Consider the following 20226-nt stretch of genomic DNA (forward strand, 5'->3'; position numbering starts at 1 on the left):
TTTAATAGAATGCAGTTTTTAAATGATTTGTTAATAATTATTTATTTCAATTTAAGTAGAGGAGTTGAATCTTGCCATTGTCTTTTGCTCGTCAATGACTTCACAAATCCTCAGCCCTTTTTTTTTTTACAAATAAAATATTTAAGGTAATTCCTTGCCGTGAGAATTAGGAAATAAATATTGTAAATACCATCGTGTTATAAATGCAGGGACCAGGCAGATTGTTGGATGTAATTTATTCAGGGGAAAAAAACTCTTTAAATTTTCGGATTCTGACAGTTTAGGCCGCTCGCAACCACCGTCCAATCACGACGTTAATGCGCATGCTCCGCCTAAAGTGCCAGTCACGTGACATGAGTTTGGGAAGATGGTCGAAGTTTGTGCTTCCCTAAAGTGAACCCGCGACGAAAACAGCCTTTCGAACAAGGGCTGGGACTTTTCTACGGCACTGTCAGTTTCTTTCCCAAGTCTCTCCTGGAGTGCGGGTAAGAGAGCGAAACTAGTAGCTAACGAGTTGACGCGCGCAATATATACTTTCACAGGCGTGGACTTTGGGGTTTTGCCATGATGATGACACGGGCTAGCAGGCTAACGACTAGCTGGGCTGTGGTGGTGGTGGTGGTGGTGTTGGTAGGTGGAGGCTGAGGCTGAGCGACAGCTGACTCTAAACATGTTTTCAGCGCTCGGTTAGCATACCAGAGGAGTAAATATTCTCACGGGATGTTCGTCGGTGCACTTCCTCATCGCTCCGAGGAGTAGCGAACCGAGGGTTAATGCGGTGTTAGCTCCTTATACTAAGCAAGTTCGACTCGTTTTTAAGTCAAACTAAAGCTTGTTCTCGCAGCACAAAGATCTGACAAATACGAATTATAATCGCTGAGTTTTTGTTTGTGCCACGATTATTCGAATCTACTTGCGCGCCTTGTTAGCTTTCCTTTCGTTGAATTATATGTAGTCGAATGAACACACCGCACCCTCAACAGCAACCTTACATGTAGTTATTTCCAGGCGAATCATTAAAAATAAACAGATCCCTGACACGTTTTGGTCCTAAAAAAAATTTTCATTTAAATAATCAAAGACGGGCTAATAAAACAAACTGCCAGTGGAACGAGTTTATTGACAGAAACTCTTGAATGTTTAAATAGGATAGACTAATTTGTATAATAAAAAAAAAATTAAAAAAATAATTTGTATAATAAAAAAACTAATAACCAATGATTATGGCAGTAAAAGCTGTTTGTTTAACTTGGGAAGGTTATCTGATCAGGTTCGTTTCTGCTGTGCTCATAAAAAGTAGTACATTTTTTTCAGGTGTTTTATGTGGAGTACCTGGTGTTGATGGCCAGTGTGAATAAAATATGGATTTTTGCGACAGAAACCCCACTGTGAGTCTTTGTTAAATGACACGGTTTTATTTTGTGCGCTATTTTTGGTATGGTACGGGTTTGCATGAGGAAGCAAGAGGTCGGAACCAAATGCAAAGCAGGAGGAAAAAAAAGGCAGGAGTGCTGGGTGTACTGAACCAAAACTATTTATGAAAAAAAAGGAAGGAAAAAACACCACCAAAAGTCAAAGCATTAAACCAACAAAGTCCACTCAAAATGTAATATAGATTAAAAAGCACTCACCACTACAAGCATCAAGAAGACAAAGACACATGACATGTCACAGGACCAGTAACAGCAAACACAACGGTGTGATCAAGAGTGAAAGAAACTAGAGAACTGAGTATAAACAAACTGTCAAAGACAGTGATGAGCACCTGGACAAGACAGTGGTTGATGTGTCAAATTGAGCAATTCCAACAAATTATTGACTTATCACAGACTGAATCTGTCACAGAATTGAAAGTAAATCCAGGAGCTGTTCACTCATGCCATTTGGACAAGCTGCATCAAGCAGAAAAACAACACCAACAAGAATTAAAAAAAAAAAAAAAAAAAAGTCGGTCTTAAAAACAAAGTATGCAAAAGGTTTTTGGTTCTTAGATTTTTTTTTTTTGTGCCTTTCTGAAAAATGCATGTAATGATCCGAATCGGGTTAAGAGCCTTTTAATCTAGAATTAAATATTTATCAGCATTAAAAAAATAATTTTGGGAATTCAAAAAAAAAAATACGAACACTTTTTTTTTTTTTTTTTTTTAATACTTCTATATTCTCGTGCTCTACTTCATAAGAAGTGCCCAATTTTGTTCTCCGAAATTGCACTAATGGTTTGATTTGTTGTCTGGGCTGCAGGCTTCATCGTAGCTCTATGTCATGGCAAGTGAAGTAACCAAGGCAGGCAGTTCCAATGGTTACCCGATGAAGGCACAGCTACAAATTACTGGTAAGTCTTATTTGTGTACTCTTGTTAAGTCAATTCTCACTACAGCTCCAAAGCTCTCACCCTCCACAGTAAAAAAATTAGTCTTAAAAATGTCTGTTAACATGCCTGTATGAATTTGTGAGTGGGGCTACTGCCAATCCAGATTTTATGGAGTCCTAAATTTAAACCAATGAGCCCAACAATGTTTTTATGTATCACCGATTTCTTTGTGACAGAATTATCTTGTGTCTGACTATCTTCTGGTCTGGATAATGCTTTATGTCTCCTCATTTCAGTGTTATCAGCAAAACTAAAAGAGAACAAGAAGAACTGGTTTGGTCCCAGTCCTTATGTGGAAGTTACTGTTGATGGTCAGTCCAGGAAAACAGAAAAATGCAACAACACTCACAGTCCCAAATGGAAGCAGCCACTTACGGTGTAAGTTGAGGATGATTACACATTGATGTGTGTTTGGAGGAATACAACTGCAAGACTTTATTCTGTGGTGATGCCTGGAATTGCCGCATTATTATGAAACAAGTATATGACTGTATCTAATGGAGTGGGATCAGATTCCACATGTTAGCATGATTGGTTGGGAATAATCACCTCCATGCAACTTTGAGCTTTGAAAACAACCTCTTTTTTTTCTTTCTTTTTGTACAAAACGCAAGGGATTATGACAACGTGACCTGTTTGCTTGCTTATGTCAGCACCCTGAATAGGTTCTCAACACCATTGTTTGCTCTCAGAACCACACAATGGTTTTGCTGCTCACATAAGCAACAGCGGCCTGTGTGTCGCAGAGTAACAAGTGTTTTTTACTTGCAAAATACTCATTTGAAAGTCTGGCCTCAACAATGACATAACTTTTTGTTGAATTGTGACCTGCGAAAATGAGGTATAAGTAAGTGTCTAACTAAAATAGTAACTTTGGCAAAGTATTGACGATGACCAGATTTCTTTTGGTTGCTGAGTCTATGTTGGTTTTCGACAGGATTGTGACTCCCTTCAGCAAACTGGTGTTTCGAGTGTGGAGCCACCAAACCCTGAAGTCCGACATCCTGCTTGGCATGGCCAAGTTGGACATCAGTGCGACGCTCAAGTCTAACAACATGAAACGTGAGTGTCTACTGTTATTGGCTTTCACGGCACATCATGGTTGATGAAGTTAGTTTCAAATGATGGAAGGATTTCAGCTCGAATATCTGATAACTGGCGCCCAGAATGATGCGAGCGTATTTCCGTGTTCGCTTTCATCTAGTCTCTGACGTGCTGCAGACCATACAGCTGTGTACAGACCGAGACCAGACGGATGTGGTCGGAGACCTTTCCGTCTGCCTGGACGGCATGACAGTTGATCCCGAAATGTTCGCCAAGGCTGAAGTCGACCATCAGAGTGAGTTGGTGGTGTTGGTAGAAGAGCCCGAACAATTGCTCGAGAAACTGCAAAGGCTGTAAAGTTGCTGAAACTCTGAGAGGGGGAAAAAAACCCAAAAATGGGGTTTACAGTAAGTGGCTGGTTACAAGCTGTTACAATGTATAGAATGTGTGGAGAAGTGCAGTTAACGCTTTATTAAGGAAGGTAACATATCTGCATTCTCTCAACCTTATTTTCTTTGAAGCTTCACATTCGTGAATTTATTGCAACACAGTTTTGTTAGTCCTGTTGGGGTTATGTTTGTTTATTTTAAAGATATGGTTAAATGATCATGCACTGGCGAGATGGTTTATGTACATGACATCTTTTAACTCTAAGACACTGCACCCTCATATATTGCCCCAAAAAATATTTACATACAAAAATGGTAAAATCAGAAATCCTATTTTCTTTTGCATGTTGATAGTTCTGAAGTTAAAAAGTTTGAATCCAGGTTCCAGCCTTTCTTTGTGGAGTTTGCATGTTATTCCCCATGCTTGCACGAGTTTTCTCCAGAACAGAATATGTATGGATACTTTTCCATCTGCAATCTTCTTTGCAGGTAGAAAAAAGATAACACCACCTGCCATTTTTTGTAGCATTGTAACTGCAAATATGTGTCAAATGTCATCTTCACTGTCTGAGTCTTACGTGTATATAATACAGTTGTTGGTCTTCAGATCTATCAAATGGAGAATCTCGTCCTAATGGAGAACATACCCCAAGGTATGGAGTATGTTTCAATTTTATGTTGTGAGTTCCACACATCAAGTGTCAGTTTAATTTGGACTTAATGGATCCCTGCAACCCCCTGCACTCGTAGACACAGCCGAGACAGTTCCCCGGCTGTGGATGGCGTCGAGCACCGCTCATCTCCGCGTGGTCGAAGGTCGGGGACCGCCTCTGGTTCTCCGCTGGTGTCGACAGGGAGCGTGCGGCCTCTGCGGCCACCCAGACCCTCCAGACCACCTCCTCCAACCCCGCGCAGACCCAGCTCTTCACCAGGTCAGTCTTTTATCAAGTTCAATTTTTAGTGGCTTTTTCAATTCACTGTTCTGCAATTGTGTGCGTTTTACACGAGGAGGGTGCTACAACAGGCTGGGCGCGGCAATTGCTCCGTCAGAAATCTCTGTAGCCCTAGTTGAGCCCCGACAACATTTTATATGAAATTCAAAAATATCAAGCCCCCTTTTAGCCCCGGGAGAGAAAAAAAATCCTGGAGCTGTCCCTGGTTTCGCATGCATATTTATTTGTGTGACTGGCTCAGGGGGATACTGCGGAATGATGCTTGTCCATTTTTAGTGAATTATTTGTGTGCAAAACAGCGGTCACATTTTTATTTGGTCAGGTTCACATTTGCTATGCTTGAAATTTCCTTGAGTGCCCTACACATGAGTAGAAGCCCTGGGGTAAACATTGTGATTATCTACAAGCAGATGAGTTTTACGAATAATTTTTATATGCAATGTGGCCCTCATACTTTTCGTAAAAAAAATTAAACCTGAAAGAGTTGATGAAACCAGTTGTATCAATTTAGTCAACTATTATACAATGTGGCAACTATAATTTTGAAGTTATCACAAATGTTAAAACCAAGTAACATTGTCCGACTGTTTGTCTGCTTAGCATCCTCCAGCAATAGCTCTACGCTGGCCGAGAGCAGCAATGGTCAGTCGGGTTCAGGGACACCTGTGCGCACTACTGTCCAAGGGCCCTCAGCAGCCCCAGACTGCAGTCCTTCGACTGGCTCGGACAGGAACACTCCATCCGTTGCATCGACCTCTGGACCTCCGGCAACCAGACAGCCAATGAGCAGCGTCGGCCCTGCTGCCTCATCCAGAGTCCCTGCAGTCAACTCTGGACCTTTGCCACCAGGGTAAGATCGTTATTGTTGTTTTTGCACGGTTGTATTTTTAAATACAATGTTCATCGGATTATCTGAATGTGGAACATGCAAGTTGCCATCAGTATTAAAAAGTAAGCAAGGTCTTGTGCAAATTGATGGATCAGCAGGAAAACTGTAATGCTTGTTTTTCTCTTGGAGGATATGTTTATTTTAAATGTAATGATATGACCACAAGAAAACATTTAATATTTATTTTTTTTGTTTGTTATTTTTTTCTATATATATATATTTATATTCCCTAATTTAACAAGTGGAATCAATCACGGGGGGCGAACCTATAGGAGGGAGTGCGAAATCATTAACATGACTAGTGTTTTCACGCAGACAAATGGTACATAATTAATACCATAATTAGAGGTAATTCTGGCAAACATATTTCAGAAGTGAAGAAGCAAAGTTTCAGTTTGAATAGCTCGGTGTGACCCCTGATCTAATGTCTTGTTTCCCTTTGTTTCTTTCTAGGTGGGAGCAGAGGGTTGATCAGAACGGCAGGTTGTATTTTGTTGACCACGTAGAAAAGAGAACGACATGGGAGCGCCCAGATCCCTTACCACCAGGGTATAAACCCCCTCGTACAATTTTAACCCCATCTTTTTGAAACTTTCTGAATAAGGATGAAGTTCTGTTATGCAATTGTGTCGCATGAAAAGTGTTTTGCCCCTTGTTGACTTTTTGCCCTTAGCTGGGAACGTCGCGTAGACCAGATGGGCCGCGTTTATTTTGTCGACCACATAACGCGGACTACCACGTGGCAGCGTCCCACAGTAGAGACTGTGCGCAACTATGAACAGTGGCAGCACCAGCGCAGCCAGTTGCAGGGTGCCATGCAACAGTTCAACCAGAGGTTTATAATTGGGGTGAGATGTGATACTGTTAAAAAAAAATGATATGGCTTCAAAATTATGTCTTAAACAAATCGACCCAGCTTTTTTAATGACTACAGTATTCTTATGTTGGCACAGGACCAGGCAGCAGCCTCACAAAATAAGGAGTATGACCCTCTTGGGCCTTTGCCGAATGGATGGGGTAAGATATATGTCCTCCTTTGTTAGCTAATAAGCATGCAGTAATGGTAGCGTTATTCACATTATAATGAGAGTACTACTAGAGTCGAATATGAGCTTTGATTTACATGTTGCGGCTTCCTCTTGGAACAGCTACCAGCTCAGCCTAAGAGTATCCTGTGTTCAGGGTTGGTTCAGTAAAGATGAACTCTGTATTTGTAGCTCTGTCGTGTTATTTTTCTGGATCATCACTGAACCAAACATGTTCAAGTAAATGGAAAAATCCAGATACATTGGTCATATTGGTTTTTCGGGTGCAATTTCAGACTGAGCGTGAATTGTGCGATCATTTTCACAGGTGAATGTAATTTGAACTTCTCTCAAAACTTTGAATGCGCGTGTCCATTAGTACAACAACTTGGTGGTCTTTAAAAAGGCGCTGAATGGGAAAATGTGCACGTTTTTAACAGTTGGTTTGTGCTTTCAAATGTCTTGCGAAGTTCACCTGGAAAGGTTAATGATCCTGAAACTTCACCGCAAAGCCAAATATCTAACTTTTTGTGATAGTGTATAAAGCATCATCTCTGTGGCTTGTCAACATCTGCTTATGCGTTGTGTGCTTTTTAAAATTTTACAAGCTTTTTGTGACCGCTCCGTCATATATAAACAGGTCTAATTCAGTTGATATGGAGTATTATAGTTCTGTCGCAGTCGACTCAAGTTGTACCCATGTGTTTTTTGACTGGGCATGCCAGGCCAACTCAGGCCATACGTCTGTACAGCCTTTGTCAAAACTCTCCAAACAAATGGAAATTTGAATAATGAGGAGTGAATAACTCATGGTAAATGAAGACTCATCCAATAAAACGACCCTGACTACAAGAAAAACTTTGAATAAGAAGTTCAAGAGAATTCACAAATGCCACATTGCATGCATGGTAAATTTTTGAGCGCACAAATATCAGTCTCTAGAGCGCGCAGTGGTGCACAGAGCAGTAGAAACATTATTAGAACAGTTTAAATGTACACTGTACAAATCTTACAGTGAAACTGTCGTTCTTTTTGTTGACCTGTAATTTAGTCATTTCATTTGTGTTTTTTGATTCAGAGAAAAGAACAGACAGCAATGGAAGAGTGTATTTTGTGCACCATCCAACGCGGTCAACGCAGTGGGAAGACCCACGGTCACAAGGGTATATAACTGTTTTTTTTTTTTTTTTATTTCAGCGCGAATATTTTTGCTGCTATTCCGAATAATCTACCGTATTTTCCGCACTATACGGCGTACCTAAGAGCATTCCATTTTCTCAAAAGCCAACAGTGCGCCTTATAATCTGATGCGATTTATATATGGACCAATATTCTGATTTCTGGGGCGTAGTATTTTAAATGTTCTGTAAAGAGCTTTGTTATAGCTGCAGCGGTTGCAAAAGCTCTTTTTAAATCAACCTATATTGTTTTGTTGTGTATTCCGTTAGTGTAGCTCCATCTAGTGGATGTATAATGCAACCACAGCCACTTTTGTAGCTTCTAATCTATGCGCCTTATAATGCGATGCACCCTATACTGTATATGAAAACAGCTGAAAAATAGGCCATTCATTGAAAATGCGCCTTTTACTCCGAAGCACCTTATAGGGTGGAAATTAAGTTTTTTGTTGTTGTTGGTGTTTTTTTTTTTTTTTTATTGCAACAGTGCCAGTGGAAATACTCACTGGCTTTACTTTATCTTATTTTTTTTAGGTTGTTGAATGAGAAGCCGCTTCCCGAAGGATGGGAGATGAGATTTACTGTTGATGGTACTCCCTACTTTGTAGACCACAACAGGAGAACTACCACCTACATTGACCCTCGCACTGGAAAATCCTCACTGTACGTTCTCTGGCACATACAAAACTCAAATACAGTGCCTGTTATTGTGAGTTAATTCGCAACATGGAAGGGAACAATTTCCCTCGAGCAAACTCAATGTAGCAAAAAAAATATATATAGTGCGTATTTACTTCGAGCATTTTTCTTGTAGTGTATCTCACTGTACTTCTGTCTTTATAGAGCTCTTTATCGTATTATAAGTAAAGGAAACGTGTTTTTTGTTATTCTTGACATTCACTCAGAGGAAACTCCTCAGATGACTCATGGTCATAACTGCAGTACTGGGTACACTGTCACCAGTCATCGACAGTCTTCTAGCTCCAGTTGAAAAACAGGATTAGTGAACTGGCATGTGGATGTGACAATGTAATCAGTGTGATATATAGAGAAGCATAAACGACACCTATTTACATCCCTTGCACATATATTACATTGTACTTATCTTGTTTTCAGTGAAAATGGACCTCAGATCACCTACGTCAGAGACTTCAAAGCCAAAGTACAATATTTCAGATTTTGGTGCCAGGTAAGAATCAGAACAGCACAAACATTATTCGATTACCTGTTGAATCTTTTGTACAGATTGTGTTTCACACCTCATCCAAAAATTTGAGCCATTCTTGTGCCCAAAATGGCAGAGAAGCTTTTATGTTGTCAAAGGGATTCCTGTTTGACAGAAGCTTGAAATAAAAAGTAGAATAACACTCAATAAATAGCTGTATGTAAAAATAAATGTTATTCCACCGACAATTTCTCAACATTTAATGCTGGCACAAAAAACTGGAAGCCCACCAAAATGGTCCTTGGTCCAAGCATCACACCCAAAGGTTGCATTGAATTATGGTGACTTTTCGGCTTGTCGCATCAGGTATCACCACGTTGAGTAATTTGCATCATTTGAAACAGTTTTTCACACAAACAAGATAATTCCATACAACCGTTCTTGGCTAGGAAATGGGTGGCAAAATTACATTTTTAGTTTGATTTCCTCGTCCTCAATGTAGTTTATAATTAATGGAAAAAAAACAGGAGAAATGGTCCAATCAAAATCTAATCACCATGTTTTGATATACCTCCCTTCCTGTTTAGCAATTGGCAATGCCTCAACACATCAAGATTAATGTGTCACGTAAAACTCTGTTTGAGGACTCCTTCCAGCAGGTAAGCAGACCTGCAGCCATTTAATGGCCAAGAAGCTGCTTGGTTCTGTTGTTTGTTGTAAAAAGTAACAGTCATGTAAATATACGATAATTGTACGTTTGTCAGTGTAATTCTTTGCCCGTGTATGGTATATGTACTGTATGAAATTGGGGTCATAAGAGCTGTACAAGTCTGTCGCGGTTCCAGTGTTGCAGCTGTGGCTGCTGGGAGCCTACTCGAGTAAATGTAGCCTAAGCCTTGGTAGAACCAGGAAGCAGCAGCCCCATCCCAGCCCTGCCTCTACGGAGGGAATTCATGAATGAAATCTTTGTTTATCTGACCCTATTTTGTCATGACACGAACATTCATCATGTCTAAATCAAGTACAAGCACAACAGATCAATGCTGTTGTTGTGACTCCAGCAATTGCACTACCAATGCATGAGTTGAACGTTTTAGATCATGAGCTTCAACGCTCAGGATTTGCGAAGAAGGCTGTGGATTATCTTCCCTGGAGAAGAAGGTCTCGACTACGGAGGTGTTGCCAGGCAAGTACAAAACGGAAACGAGTGGCCACGCTTGTTTTCACTGCATTCAAACACTGTGAGTAAATTGGGACATATTCAGAAAAGGTACGCAGCTGCTTTTGCTGTCTCTGAAATTCAGTCCAAACAAATTTTAACTCTGCGTGTAGTATTATTGTTGCCTAATGTAAATGAGCGCATGTGTTTGATGTTGTCTACACGGTGGAAGTTGCCAGCATTTTTGGTTCTTTAAATGTATTTTGACGTCATCTTTTTTCGTTTGCCCCCCCCTCCTCTCTTCCAGGGAATGGTTCTTCCTCTTGTCCCATGAAGTGTTAAACCCCATGTACTGTCTTTTTGAATATGCTGGAAAAGAAAACTACTGTCTTCAGATCAACCCCGCCTCCTACATAAATCCCGACCACCTTAAGTATTTCAAGTTCATCGGCCGCTTCATTGCCATGGTTAGTCATTGTCTCGCATCAGCCAGTAGGCCGAGTAAAGATGACAGCGAAATTCCAATCGAACTCCACTTCTATCATTTTTAGGCGCTTTTCCACAGCAAGTTCATCGACACGGGTTTCTCATTGCCATTTTACAAGCGCATCTTGAACAAGCCTTTGGCCCTCAAAGACCTAGAGTCAGTCGACCCAGAGTTCTACAACTCCCTCATTTGGATCAAGTAAGTTCTGAGCACTCTTTGTTTCAAGTTGTTTCTTCATATTTATATGTACAGTAGTGAGGATAAAGCGGTTCGGAAAATGGATGGAAAGTCTGCTAGATTTACAGCCCCACCATATTGTTAAATTATTAAAATAATTGATAGTTGCGGACCCACTGTAATGCTCTTGCATGTGGGAAAGGAGAGCCACAGTCTTTGAGTATGAAGAACAGTGACACACAATGAGCACACTCGCGCAGGGGTTGCTGTTGCTGACAACTCACACCCAGGCGCTCACAGACTCGCTGACTTCACACACCACCCTATCAGGCCCCGCTTCTGAAAATACATTTCTTGCAGGAGTTTTGGCCCGCCTTGAACTTTTTGACCTGTTTTGCCACATTTCAGGTTTCATATATCATGATATAAAATTCGATTTAAAAATTTTAATATTTTGAGCTGGAAGAAGTAGCCAGGGAGAGGGAAGTCTGGGCTTCCCTGCTAAAGCTGCTGCCCCCGCGACCCGGCCCCGGATAAGTGGTAGAAGATGGATGGATGGATTTATTTATTGATTTATTTTGTGGGGAGGGGGAGGAGATGAAGAATCCACACCAAGTGGGACACAATCGTAAGGTGGAACGAAATGTTATCAAGTACTACAAATTTCTCTGTCGTGATTGTCCTTTCTGCCCTGTAGGGACAACAACATCGAAGAGTGTGGCCTGGAAATGTTCTTTTGTGTTGACAAGGAGATCTTAGGTGAAATCACCACGCACGACCTGAAACCTGGCGGAGGAGAGATCCAAGTTACGGAGGAGAACAAGGAGGAGTACATCAGGTGGGCGCTGATGGATTGTGATTCTGAAGTCTGCCTTCTGATGTTGAACCAGGGCTATAACAGAGGCGGGACGGTGCTTGTTTAAAAGGAAATTCGGGACAGGGGTGTTCGGTTTCACCTTTGAAACTGTTGTTTCTGTCTGGATGAGATATATTATGCATTGGAAACAGTTCCCAGGTGACCTAAAAGGTCTGTGACATTGTTCAGTCAAAATGAATCGTGAACCACCAGAATAGGAAACGAAACAGAAACATTGGGAACGCCCTGATTCAAGTCCCTCTGTTTTTTTTGTGTGGTGTGCAGGTTGGTAGCAGAGTGGAGGCTGTCGAGAGGAGTGGAAGAGCAGACCCAGGCATTTTTTGAAGGCTTCAATGAGGTCCTCCCGCAGCAATACCTGCAGTATTTTGATGCCAAAGAGCTGGAAGTATGCATACAGAAACTGCACTATTTACAGAATACAATGCCATTAGAATTGTAAAAACAAATGAACTGTTGGGAAATCTAAATTAAAACAAACAAAGCTCCAACTCCTGACAATATAATAAGATAGGTTTTCACTCAGTGTATGACTCCCCCCCTCCCCCCCAAATCCCATAGAGCTTCTCAAGAAAAAGGTTCTCCACTCTTGAGTCTACGATAAGCATTTTACCATCCAACCTTTGTCCGTGCAGGTGATGCTTTGTGGCATGCAGGAGATTGACCTTGCAGACTGGCAAAGAAATACCATATACAGGCACTACGCTCGCGGCAGCAAGCAGATCATGTGGTTCTGGCAGGTCAGCATCAAAACGATACAGAGGTTCTGAACAGGGGCTCTTTTCTGCTATGGATGAGTGCACCTTGTGTATTGGATATGCTAGCAATGTGCAGCTCTCGTACCGGATCACATTAAACGGTACAAAGGTACCTCAGGGTTTGACAGGTAAAATAATTACTTTGTTTTCCCCGCAGTTCATAAAAGAGATGGACAATGAGAAGAGAATGCGGCTGCTACAGTTTGTCACTGGTACCTGTCGTCTGCCTGTCGGAGGCTTTGCTGACCTCATGGGTAATTTTTATGTGCATTTTTGAAGTTGGGCAGAGAGGCTTCATGAGACAGGTCCGACTTTTTGAGGGAGAGATAAGGAAAATAGCTTTATCATGTTAAATGACATTGGGAAGGCTTCATTTGAATGCGAAGAGCTAATTTGCATCTCAAATAGCCAGACACAGATGAATTTTTGAATGCGATAAAATACCTCATTCTGCTTCATTTTACAGGAAGCAACGGTCCACAGAAGTTCTGTATTGAAAAGGTGGGAAAGGAAAACTGGCTTCCCAGAAGTCACACATGGTGAGTTCACTGAGTCAAGACGCTGAAGTTGTTTCAGGAGAGAAGATACTGAAGGGCAAGAGAAGAAAATCTGACTTGATAGCATATAAAAAAATTTAATTACAGTGAACAATGTCAAATTTGCAGTTTGACACTTCAGAATGTGCCTATTTGCGGATAGTTTGGTGAGCTTCTTTTTGTGGCATTTTGGTGTCAAGGAACTACCGGTATGTTGAAGAGCTTAATTTAGACAAATGTAGCACTTTGCCACCAACTTGTGGCAGTTAACGTTTTGGGGAGGTCGGTCACTCCCGGGGGATTCTTAAGTTGAGACAGGGCTCGGTCCTGCATGTTTTCGGGTGAATGCTGTTTTGTGTAAAAGGGAAAATATTTATTGTGTTTACATGGGAACATTTTATGCCATCACTCTGAGACGATGCATGTTTTTTTTAAACACCTGAATAGATTTTAAAAATGCAAGTCAATGTTGAAACAGTCTCTGTTTTAACCATGGTGGTGGTGCAGAACGACACAGACACAAGGCACGTGATGATTTGTTTTTTCCTCTCTCTGCTGTACTTTGCACAGTTTCAACAGATTGGATTTGCCACCTTACAAGAGCTACGAGCAGCTGAAGGAAAAGCTGATGTTTGCCATTGAGGAGACAGAAGGCTTTGGACAGGAGTGACATTTTGAACTGGCTGTTGCGCTGAAGCGCCAGCTACTGGGATTGAGAGCACGGGGTTGAAACGGTGAAACCTTCCGTTCATTTTGTTTGCGGGGGCCCAGGCCCGGTGCTTGCGTATTTATTGCATTCACCTCCAAAGGAAAGCTTTTAATCGGTAGTCTATTGAAACCAAAATCATAGAAAACTGATTCTGGGCTCCAGAATGAGCATCATGCAACCCCATCTTCTGACCATTTTAAGGTCAGCGGCAACCGGGAGACAGCGTTGGAGTCTTGTCTAGTCGCTTATTAGTCAAACTAGTCACTGCTATGGCAAGTTTTCTGGGTTACCAAAATTAAGCAGATTGTATTGTTGGCTCTTTATCAACATCCACTAGAATGATTGTCGCTTTTCTCACTTGCATTTCCCCCGCTAACAAGACTTTTTTTTTTTTTAATTAGCTTTGGTTCATGCCTTTAAGGAGAGAGAAAAAATAAAACAATAACAAAATGATGCTGCATATTAAAGCAAACTATGGTGCTTACCGCACTCACTTGGGAGACAAGCTGTGAGACGCAGCCCTGAACGGCACCATGATTGTGACCATAGTCGTATTTTTAATGTTCAAGGATTACTGCAATGGCAGCGTTTGAAAAAGAATCCTAGTTTTATAGGACCACGGGTTAGACAGGCATTGTATGACTAGGGAAAAAGGTTTGTCATGATTTCTGGTGTTTTTAGTGATATACATGACCCCAAATGGCGCGTCCTTTAGGGAATGACATGTATTCGGAGATGGAGAAACACCAAAATGAAAGTCGAGCCAAATTGAGTTCTTTTGTTCTATTTTGCTCACACAGGCTATATAAATGGGTAAAAAAATAACTTGAGTTTTTAAAACCCCTTCAGATACATGATTCAAAAGATCTAATTAATTAGTTAACAGTGTTATGTTTTCCACTTTATTTTTTATAAACTTTACAGCAGCAATTACTGGTACAAGAAACTAGTGTGAAATAATAGGCAGTGTCTATGTCTTCATTTTTGAAGATGTGCTCTTCATTAGACACCAAATAAGTGTTGTTTGTGGCTCGACATAAATAAAAAAATAATAATTCTAACAGTGTTTTTGAAAATGTGTACACAGAGTGGGAAATAGAATAGGAATAAAAGTCATCCTGTGCTGTCACCTAGTTCGGGGTCAGTTATTTAATTTGTGACAATATCAAGAGTTAGCAAATAGATACAGTGAATACAGTCTACATACCCAGAGTCAAATGCCATGTTTTTTTTTTTAACTAAACAAACTAATATGGTTTGCCTTCTACTAATTGGGGACGTGGCTGTGTTCCCAAAGAACCACTCAAGAGTGTATGTTAAATGGAACTCGGCATAGACCCTTTTTTTTTTCCCCTCTCCAAATTGAGTTGTACAGGTTTGAGGTCACATTGATCCAGGTCTCCAGACTGCCCCTAAATGGTGGCATTTTTGTCCCTAAAATTTGAGACAGTGCAACTACAGTTAACATCTACTCTTGCCAGGGCAACCAGTAAATTTGCCTCCCCGCCCCCGTAATTACTTTTCTAGATGTTTGTTCTTGTTGCTGGCAAACTTTGTCTCCACACTCCGCAGCTCATTTATCAGTAATAAAATAAAAATTGAGTCGGGTGAATAGTTACCTTGCAAGTCAATGTACAGTATGTGCCCGGAAATATTCTACTTGCAGCCCTAAAAGGTTCGTTGGGGGACACTGTGCTCCCCGTGGAAAAAAAAAAAAAAGTCTGGAGCCCTGCATTAATGGTGGAAAAGGTGTTGACTTTGGCATTTGAAAAAGGGTGTGTAGACTTTACACTGTAAATAATTAGAAATCTTAATACATCCCTCTGCGTATTTTGCCAGCAGGCGTTAGGATTCCTGCATGTCAAACTTAATCTGCTGTAAATAAATGTTTTTTTTCTTTCATAATTGAAAAAAATAAGAGGTTTATAGTATCACTATATTTTTCCTTCCCATTTCTAATTTCTGATGTTTATGAAACGTGGGGTGGGGGAGAATTAAATGGTCACCTTAATTAAATTAAAAAAATTAAATCAAAGCTGTGTGTTTAGTCTCGTGTGTAGTATATCTACTTCAGTCACAATATATGTTAATGTAACCACCGCGGAAGATGTCCGTGATTGGTTTGTTTTTTTCCCAATGTTACTACTTTTTACCTTTAACTTAATCTGACAAATATATTCATGCATTTTTCCTCTAACAACCATTTACACACACAATGTGTGTGTTTGTGTGTCAGCCTGGCCACAAGAAGGCATCTTTTGGTCAGATTCTAAACCATGAAAAGGAGCTGGGGCTGCAGGGATGAGAATTAGTGCACCTCCACCCCCCCACCCCCCCAAAAAAAATTTCCATCAGTTTGGGGGTTCTTTTGTTTTCTCTTCAAATCTTAGACTTTTGTGTCAGATTCAGTTTGTACTAAAGCCAGTCATTGATCCCTTCGTTATTATATAATGAAGGGATTATAAGCGTGCTTAGGTTTTTGACTAGGAAATGAAATCTAATTTATTATAGTAATAATGACTCAATAGGAAAAAGACGATGTATGTTGTGTTGCACACAGCACAGGGAACTAGTTCACGTGTGTGTGTTTTGTTCTGTGCATGGTGTGCAACTCAAACCTATAAAAATAAATGGGAGTTCCTGCCCTACCCATGTAGAAGAAACAAAGTGAGTCAAGCGGATTAAAGACTAATGCTCACATTATTGTTTATAAGCATGTATAGTTTCATTTTTAATGTTTTAATATAAAACAAAATATTCATTGGACATCCAGTAAACATTTCCTGATTGATTCTTAAAATCCCCAAACATAGGGTAGGAGGAAACAGGTTCAGGAGTGGCTCTAGATATCTACTGTGATGCATCTCCTTCAATCCCCTCAACTTCGATGGCAGCCATGGCCACCGTAGCTTGACCGCCGTCATCTGTTGAGTCCCGCTCTCCATCATCCGCGTCTGTTCCCGCCTCCTCCTGGTTGTCTTCTTCCCGAACCTCATGTCTGGCAGTCCTTAATCTCCCCGCCTGCCTCGTAAAACGAGCGCAGCTCCTTCTCCCGGCTCGCTCGTCCCCTCTGTCTCGCCCCACGTATTCCTCTGCGGTTTCGCCTTCTTGTCTCTTGTCGGTCCCCGCCCCTGAACATTTGTGGTCTCTATAGTAACTCTGTCTGGAGAAGCCTTTGTTGCAAGCGGAGCACCGGAAGCGATAATTGTCCGTGTGGGACTGCTGGTGCTCCAGCATGTGAGCCCTGCGACTGAACGCCTTCTGACAGAAGAGACACTTGAAGGGCTTGATGCCTACAGGTAAAAAAATATTGGCGGAGACATCATTGTGATGACAAATTGACAATTATCTCAATGGGGAAAATGTTGCCACTCGATGATATTGTGGAGCAAAAAAAAAAAGTGCCATTATTTTATAGTTTGGACTTAAAAAGTGTCTTTGGTTCTTTGTTTTCTTTCCAATATGTGTTTCATGTTATGTGTTTCATGTTTAACAGAGTAAGAGTCCATATGGTAGTATGGGCATAGAGTAGAGCCAAATTCATGGAGTGGACAAAGATTACTGACCTGAATGTGACAGAATGTGTGCCTTTAGCTTGTCCGGTCTGTTGAATTCTTTCGTGCAACCTACATGAGTCCTATTTGAAAGAAAAGCAAAATGAAGGCAGTAAGTTCTATCTACTCTATTAAAACGGATAGATGTTAACGATTTTGCCCTTACCTGAAAGGACACTTGTATTTTTTAAAGGGTTCATGAATGAGCATGTGGCGCTTGACTTTGTCCTTCCTGTTGAAAGTGGCTTCACACACGGAACATTTGTACGGCTTCTCACCTGGAAAAATGGAGAATCGTTTCATTTTTCACATTTAGCTTTGTCTTAATAAATGACCATTGAGCCACTTTAGCCAACATTTAGCGCCCCCTAGTTATAAATTCTCTCCAACATGTGACTACACAAACATGATCGCGATCTATCTGCGTCGTCTTACACACCCGAGTGAATCCTTGTGTGTAGTTTGAGGTAGTGTTCTGTCTTGAAGACTTTCTTGCAGATGTGACACTTAAACCTCCCTCCAACACCATGAGTGGGTAGATGGCGTCTGAAGTACCTCTCGCATGGGAACACCTGAGGAGCGCAAGTGCACACGAGGTCAACAAGCTTTCAGTCCACTTCCCCGCTAACTTTTTCTTTATCCACCCCTATAGCGAGCAGCATTTTCCTTCTCAACAAATATCCGATTTTTCTTTCGCGCTATGGTGTTCATGTTGTCTTCTTTTGAAGAACAGGGACCAGGGGCATACATATACACAGAATGGCATCTTTCAACGGCGGGGGTGGGCTGGAGAGTAGACTTAATCAGGTCGGGAAAACTTTTATTTTGAAGGTTTTCCTACCCAAACAGGTGTTTTTTTTTGTTTTTTTGTTTTTTTTTAAAGACACATCACATAAGGAAGCGATGACAGCTCTGATCAAGGCTGAAGTGACAGCCGGAACTGTCAGCAAGGTAAGAGAATTCTCTCCTTACTAAAAAAAAAAAAAAAACGTGGTAGTTTGTTGTGCTAACGATGTTATAAGCAAAGTGAATTACAGCTGTCCAGTGGACTGTCATGACAACAGCGATATTGAAATATTAAACTTGTAGTTTCAAAAAAATAATAATAATAACTGAGTGAGTGCATTAAGTGTAGATGTTTGAATGTGTGTGTGGGAGGTACCTTTTGACAGTGTGGGCATGGGAAGTTGTGTGAGGCTGTCAGTAGGTGTTGCTCCAGAGCTTCTTGGGTAGAATATTTGCTTTGACATTTCACACACCTGTAGACAAGAGCAGAAAACAAAAACCATCAGAAAGGTTGACCTCTGCCGAGGCTTGAACTATTTGTCACCTGTGACTGATTCTATGAGTCACGCTAAGATCTTAATTGCCCGCCAATCATAAAATGCAATTCTGGGCTTATATATTAAATATTGTAGTTGGACAAATCCACATTTATTAACACAAAACCCCGCTTTTTAAGGACATTAGTGTTATTTTATGTTGTAATATAAGGCAGAATGAACCAGAAACAGACAGATGGCCCATTGATGGGCACACAGATCGGCTGCAGGCACAGTGGCACGTCTACCGGCACAATTACTCATCGGCAGGCACAATGACCTTCCTACAGGTACACTCACCTGTAGAATGTGGTTTCCTTGCGTGTGTTCTGCTGCGGGCAGAAACAGTGGGAGTACTGGTGGACTCCCAGTTCAAACAGAGAGGGGAACACCTTGCTGCAGAGGTGACAGCGGTAGGTCAGCTGCTCCTGGTGAGTCCTGATGTGCTCCAGGAACTGATCCAGTTTCTGGAAGGTCTGGGAGCAGGACTTGAGCACACACTTGTAAACCTGACAGTGGAAGCGCCACTACTTATTGATACGGACATGGAAAGAAACATTTCAGATCAGTAGCTATGACTGTTCGGATCGATCACAACTCACAGGGCATGATTACAGAGCGTACGAACGACTGTGAATGGTGAAATACTGTTAAGTAATTGAAGACCCTTTTAAGAATGTATAGAATTGTCTGTTAAACAGCCAACATAGCACCAAGTGTAAATTTGTTCAGATCCAACTGTGAACAGGCCAGGGATTCACTTATTTTCTTGAAATTCCCATAGCCGGGTCCTTTAGCTCACCTGCTCCCCCTTGTGTTGGGTCATGTGGGATTTGAGCTGGAAGTATGTCTTGAACTTGCTCGAGCAGAACTGGCACTGGTAGGAGCTGTCGACCACCACAATCTGTTTCGTCTGAGCTGGACTCTCTTGGTTCGGAGGCTGAGAGGTCAGAGACTCGCCGCAAGTGCTCTCCACATCAGCCTGGGCCTCTGATACGCTTTCCTCAGCTTCCCCTGATGTTTCTGTGGCCAAAGCTGTCATTTATGGGCGTTACTGAAGACCAGTGGTGGGAAGTATTTGTTTTTTTTTTTCTTCTCTCTCTCTCTCCAGATATCGGCACTTGAGTATTTAACAGATGAAATTTGTAGTATTTACAGTAGTGCAGGTACTTTTTGCAACCTCAACTGACTATAGCAGATGACATTCTAGTTGACGTGACACAAAATATAAGTGAATATCTTATTTAAACCGCTTGTAATGTACCCATTGGGGCTGTGTCGTCTTCCTGCATTGCCTGGTGCTGGGGGTCCGCCTCCTCCTGGTCACACTGCTGCTGATGCTGCTGATCCCCGCCGGCCGCCTCCGCATTGGCTGACACCGGCACGACCTTTACAGTGACTGGCAGCCTTGACACCGTGCTGGCCACGCCCATGGGCCACACCTTAACGACAAGAGACGGCTGGTATTTTGACGTAGCTGGTGTTGGATTGCTGTACTTTCTTCCTTCATAGGAACGAATGCCAGCAATTTGGAGCTTGCAGTATGATGCAGTGCAGTTGTACACCATAGCGCAAAAAAAAAAAAAAAAAAGAAATCATGAATTGGACAACCCAAAAGGCAAGGTATCGATGTAAA

General features: G+C 41.4%; 2 protein-coding genes across 8 annotated transcripts in view; one reads left to right on the forward strand and one right to left on the reverse strand.

Annotated features, from left to right (window-relative positions):
* Window positions 1-331: 331 nt before the first annotated feature.
* Window positions 332-15417, forward strand: itchb (itchy E3 ubiquitin protein ligase b). 3 transcript variants are annotated; one of them, XM_019863111.1, is made up of 24 exons: window positions 332-485; window positions 2242-2332; window positions 2608-2749; window positions 3309-3433; window positions 3576-3710; window positions 4412-4457; window positions 4555-4736; window positions 5358-5607; window positions 6100-6195; window positions 6320-6494; window positions 6600-6663; window positions 7750-7834; window positions 8384-8512; window positions 8966-9038; window positions 9602-9673; window positions 10112-10200; window positions 10481-10640; window positions 10725-10858; window positions 11535-11675; window positions 11979-12099; window positions 12347-12451; window positions 12627-12723; window positions 12936-13008; window positions 13576-15417. In XM_019863111.1, exons 2-24 carry the CDS (start codon window positions 2263-2265, stop codon window positions 13673-13675), a joined length of 2664 nt encoding a protein of 887 aa, XP_019718670.1. In that variant the 5' UTR covers window positions 332-485; window positions 2242-2262; the 3' UTR covers window positions 13676-15417. The 3 variants fall into 3 exon arrangements, with proteins under 3 accessions (XP_019718670.1, XP_019718671.1, XP_019718672.1); XM_019863112.1 differs by lacking the exon at window positions 332-485 and adding an exon at window positions 509-621; XM_019863113.1 differs by lacking the exon at window positions 332-485 and adding an exon at window positions 1248-1388.
* A 193-nt stretch (window positions 15418-15610) lies between these two features.
* znf341 (zinc finger protein 341) overlaps window positions 15611-20226 on the reverse strand; it is an 8258-nt gene continuing 3642 nt past the window's right edge. For 3 of the 5 annotated variants that reach the window (XM_019863116.1, XM_019863114.1, XM_019863118.1), the window contains 8 exons: window positions 19855-20032; window positions 19393-19625; window positions 18891-19099; window positions 18431-18527; window positions 17708-17840; window positions 17435-17546; window positions 17281-17351; window positions 15611-17007 (listed from right to left, as the gene is read on the reverse strand). In XM_019863116.1, coding sequence (XP_019718675.1) covers window positions 16565-17007; window positions 17281-17351; window positions 17435-17546; window positions 17708-17840; window positions 18431-18527; window positions 18891-19099; window positions 19393-19625; window positions 19855-20032 — 1476 coding nt within the window. In that variant the 3' untranslated portion in view covers window positions 15611-16564. The remainder of the gene's footprint in view (window positions 17008-17280; window positions 17352-17434; window positions 17547-17707; window positions 17841-18430; window positions 18528-18890; window positions 19100-19392; window positions 19626-19854; window positions 20033-20226) is intronic. The other 2 variants (XM_019863117.1, XM_019863115.1) reach the window with 2 other exon arrangements.

Source organism: Hippocampus comes, unplaced genomic scaffold (genome assembly GCF_001891065.2).
Source record: "Hippocampus comes isolate QL1 unplaced genomic scaffold, H_comes_QL1_v1.1 scaffold1, whole genome shotgun sequence".
NCBI lineage: Eukaryota > Metazoa > Chordata > Actinopteri > Syngnathiformes > Syngnathidae > Hippocampus > Hippocampus comes.

Bases quoted from the DNA above. Each gene is read 5' to 3' on its own strand.
- itchb (XM_019863111.1), top strand. From the start codon at position 2,263: ATGGCAAGTGAAGTAACCAAGGCAGGCAGTTCCAATGGTTACCCGATG. The intron at 2,333-2,607 runs GTAAGTCTTATT...TCCTCATTTCAG, and splicing joins GGCACAGCTACAAATTACTG to TGTTATCAGCAAAACTAAAA. The intron at 10,641-10,724 runs GTTAGTCATTGT...TATCATTTTTAG, and splicing joins TCGGCCGCTTCATTGCCATG to GCGCTTTTCCACAGCAAGTT.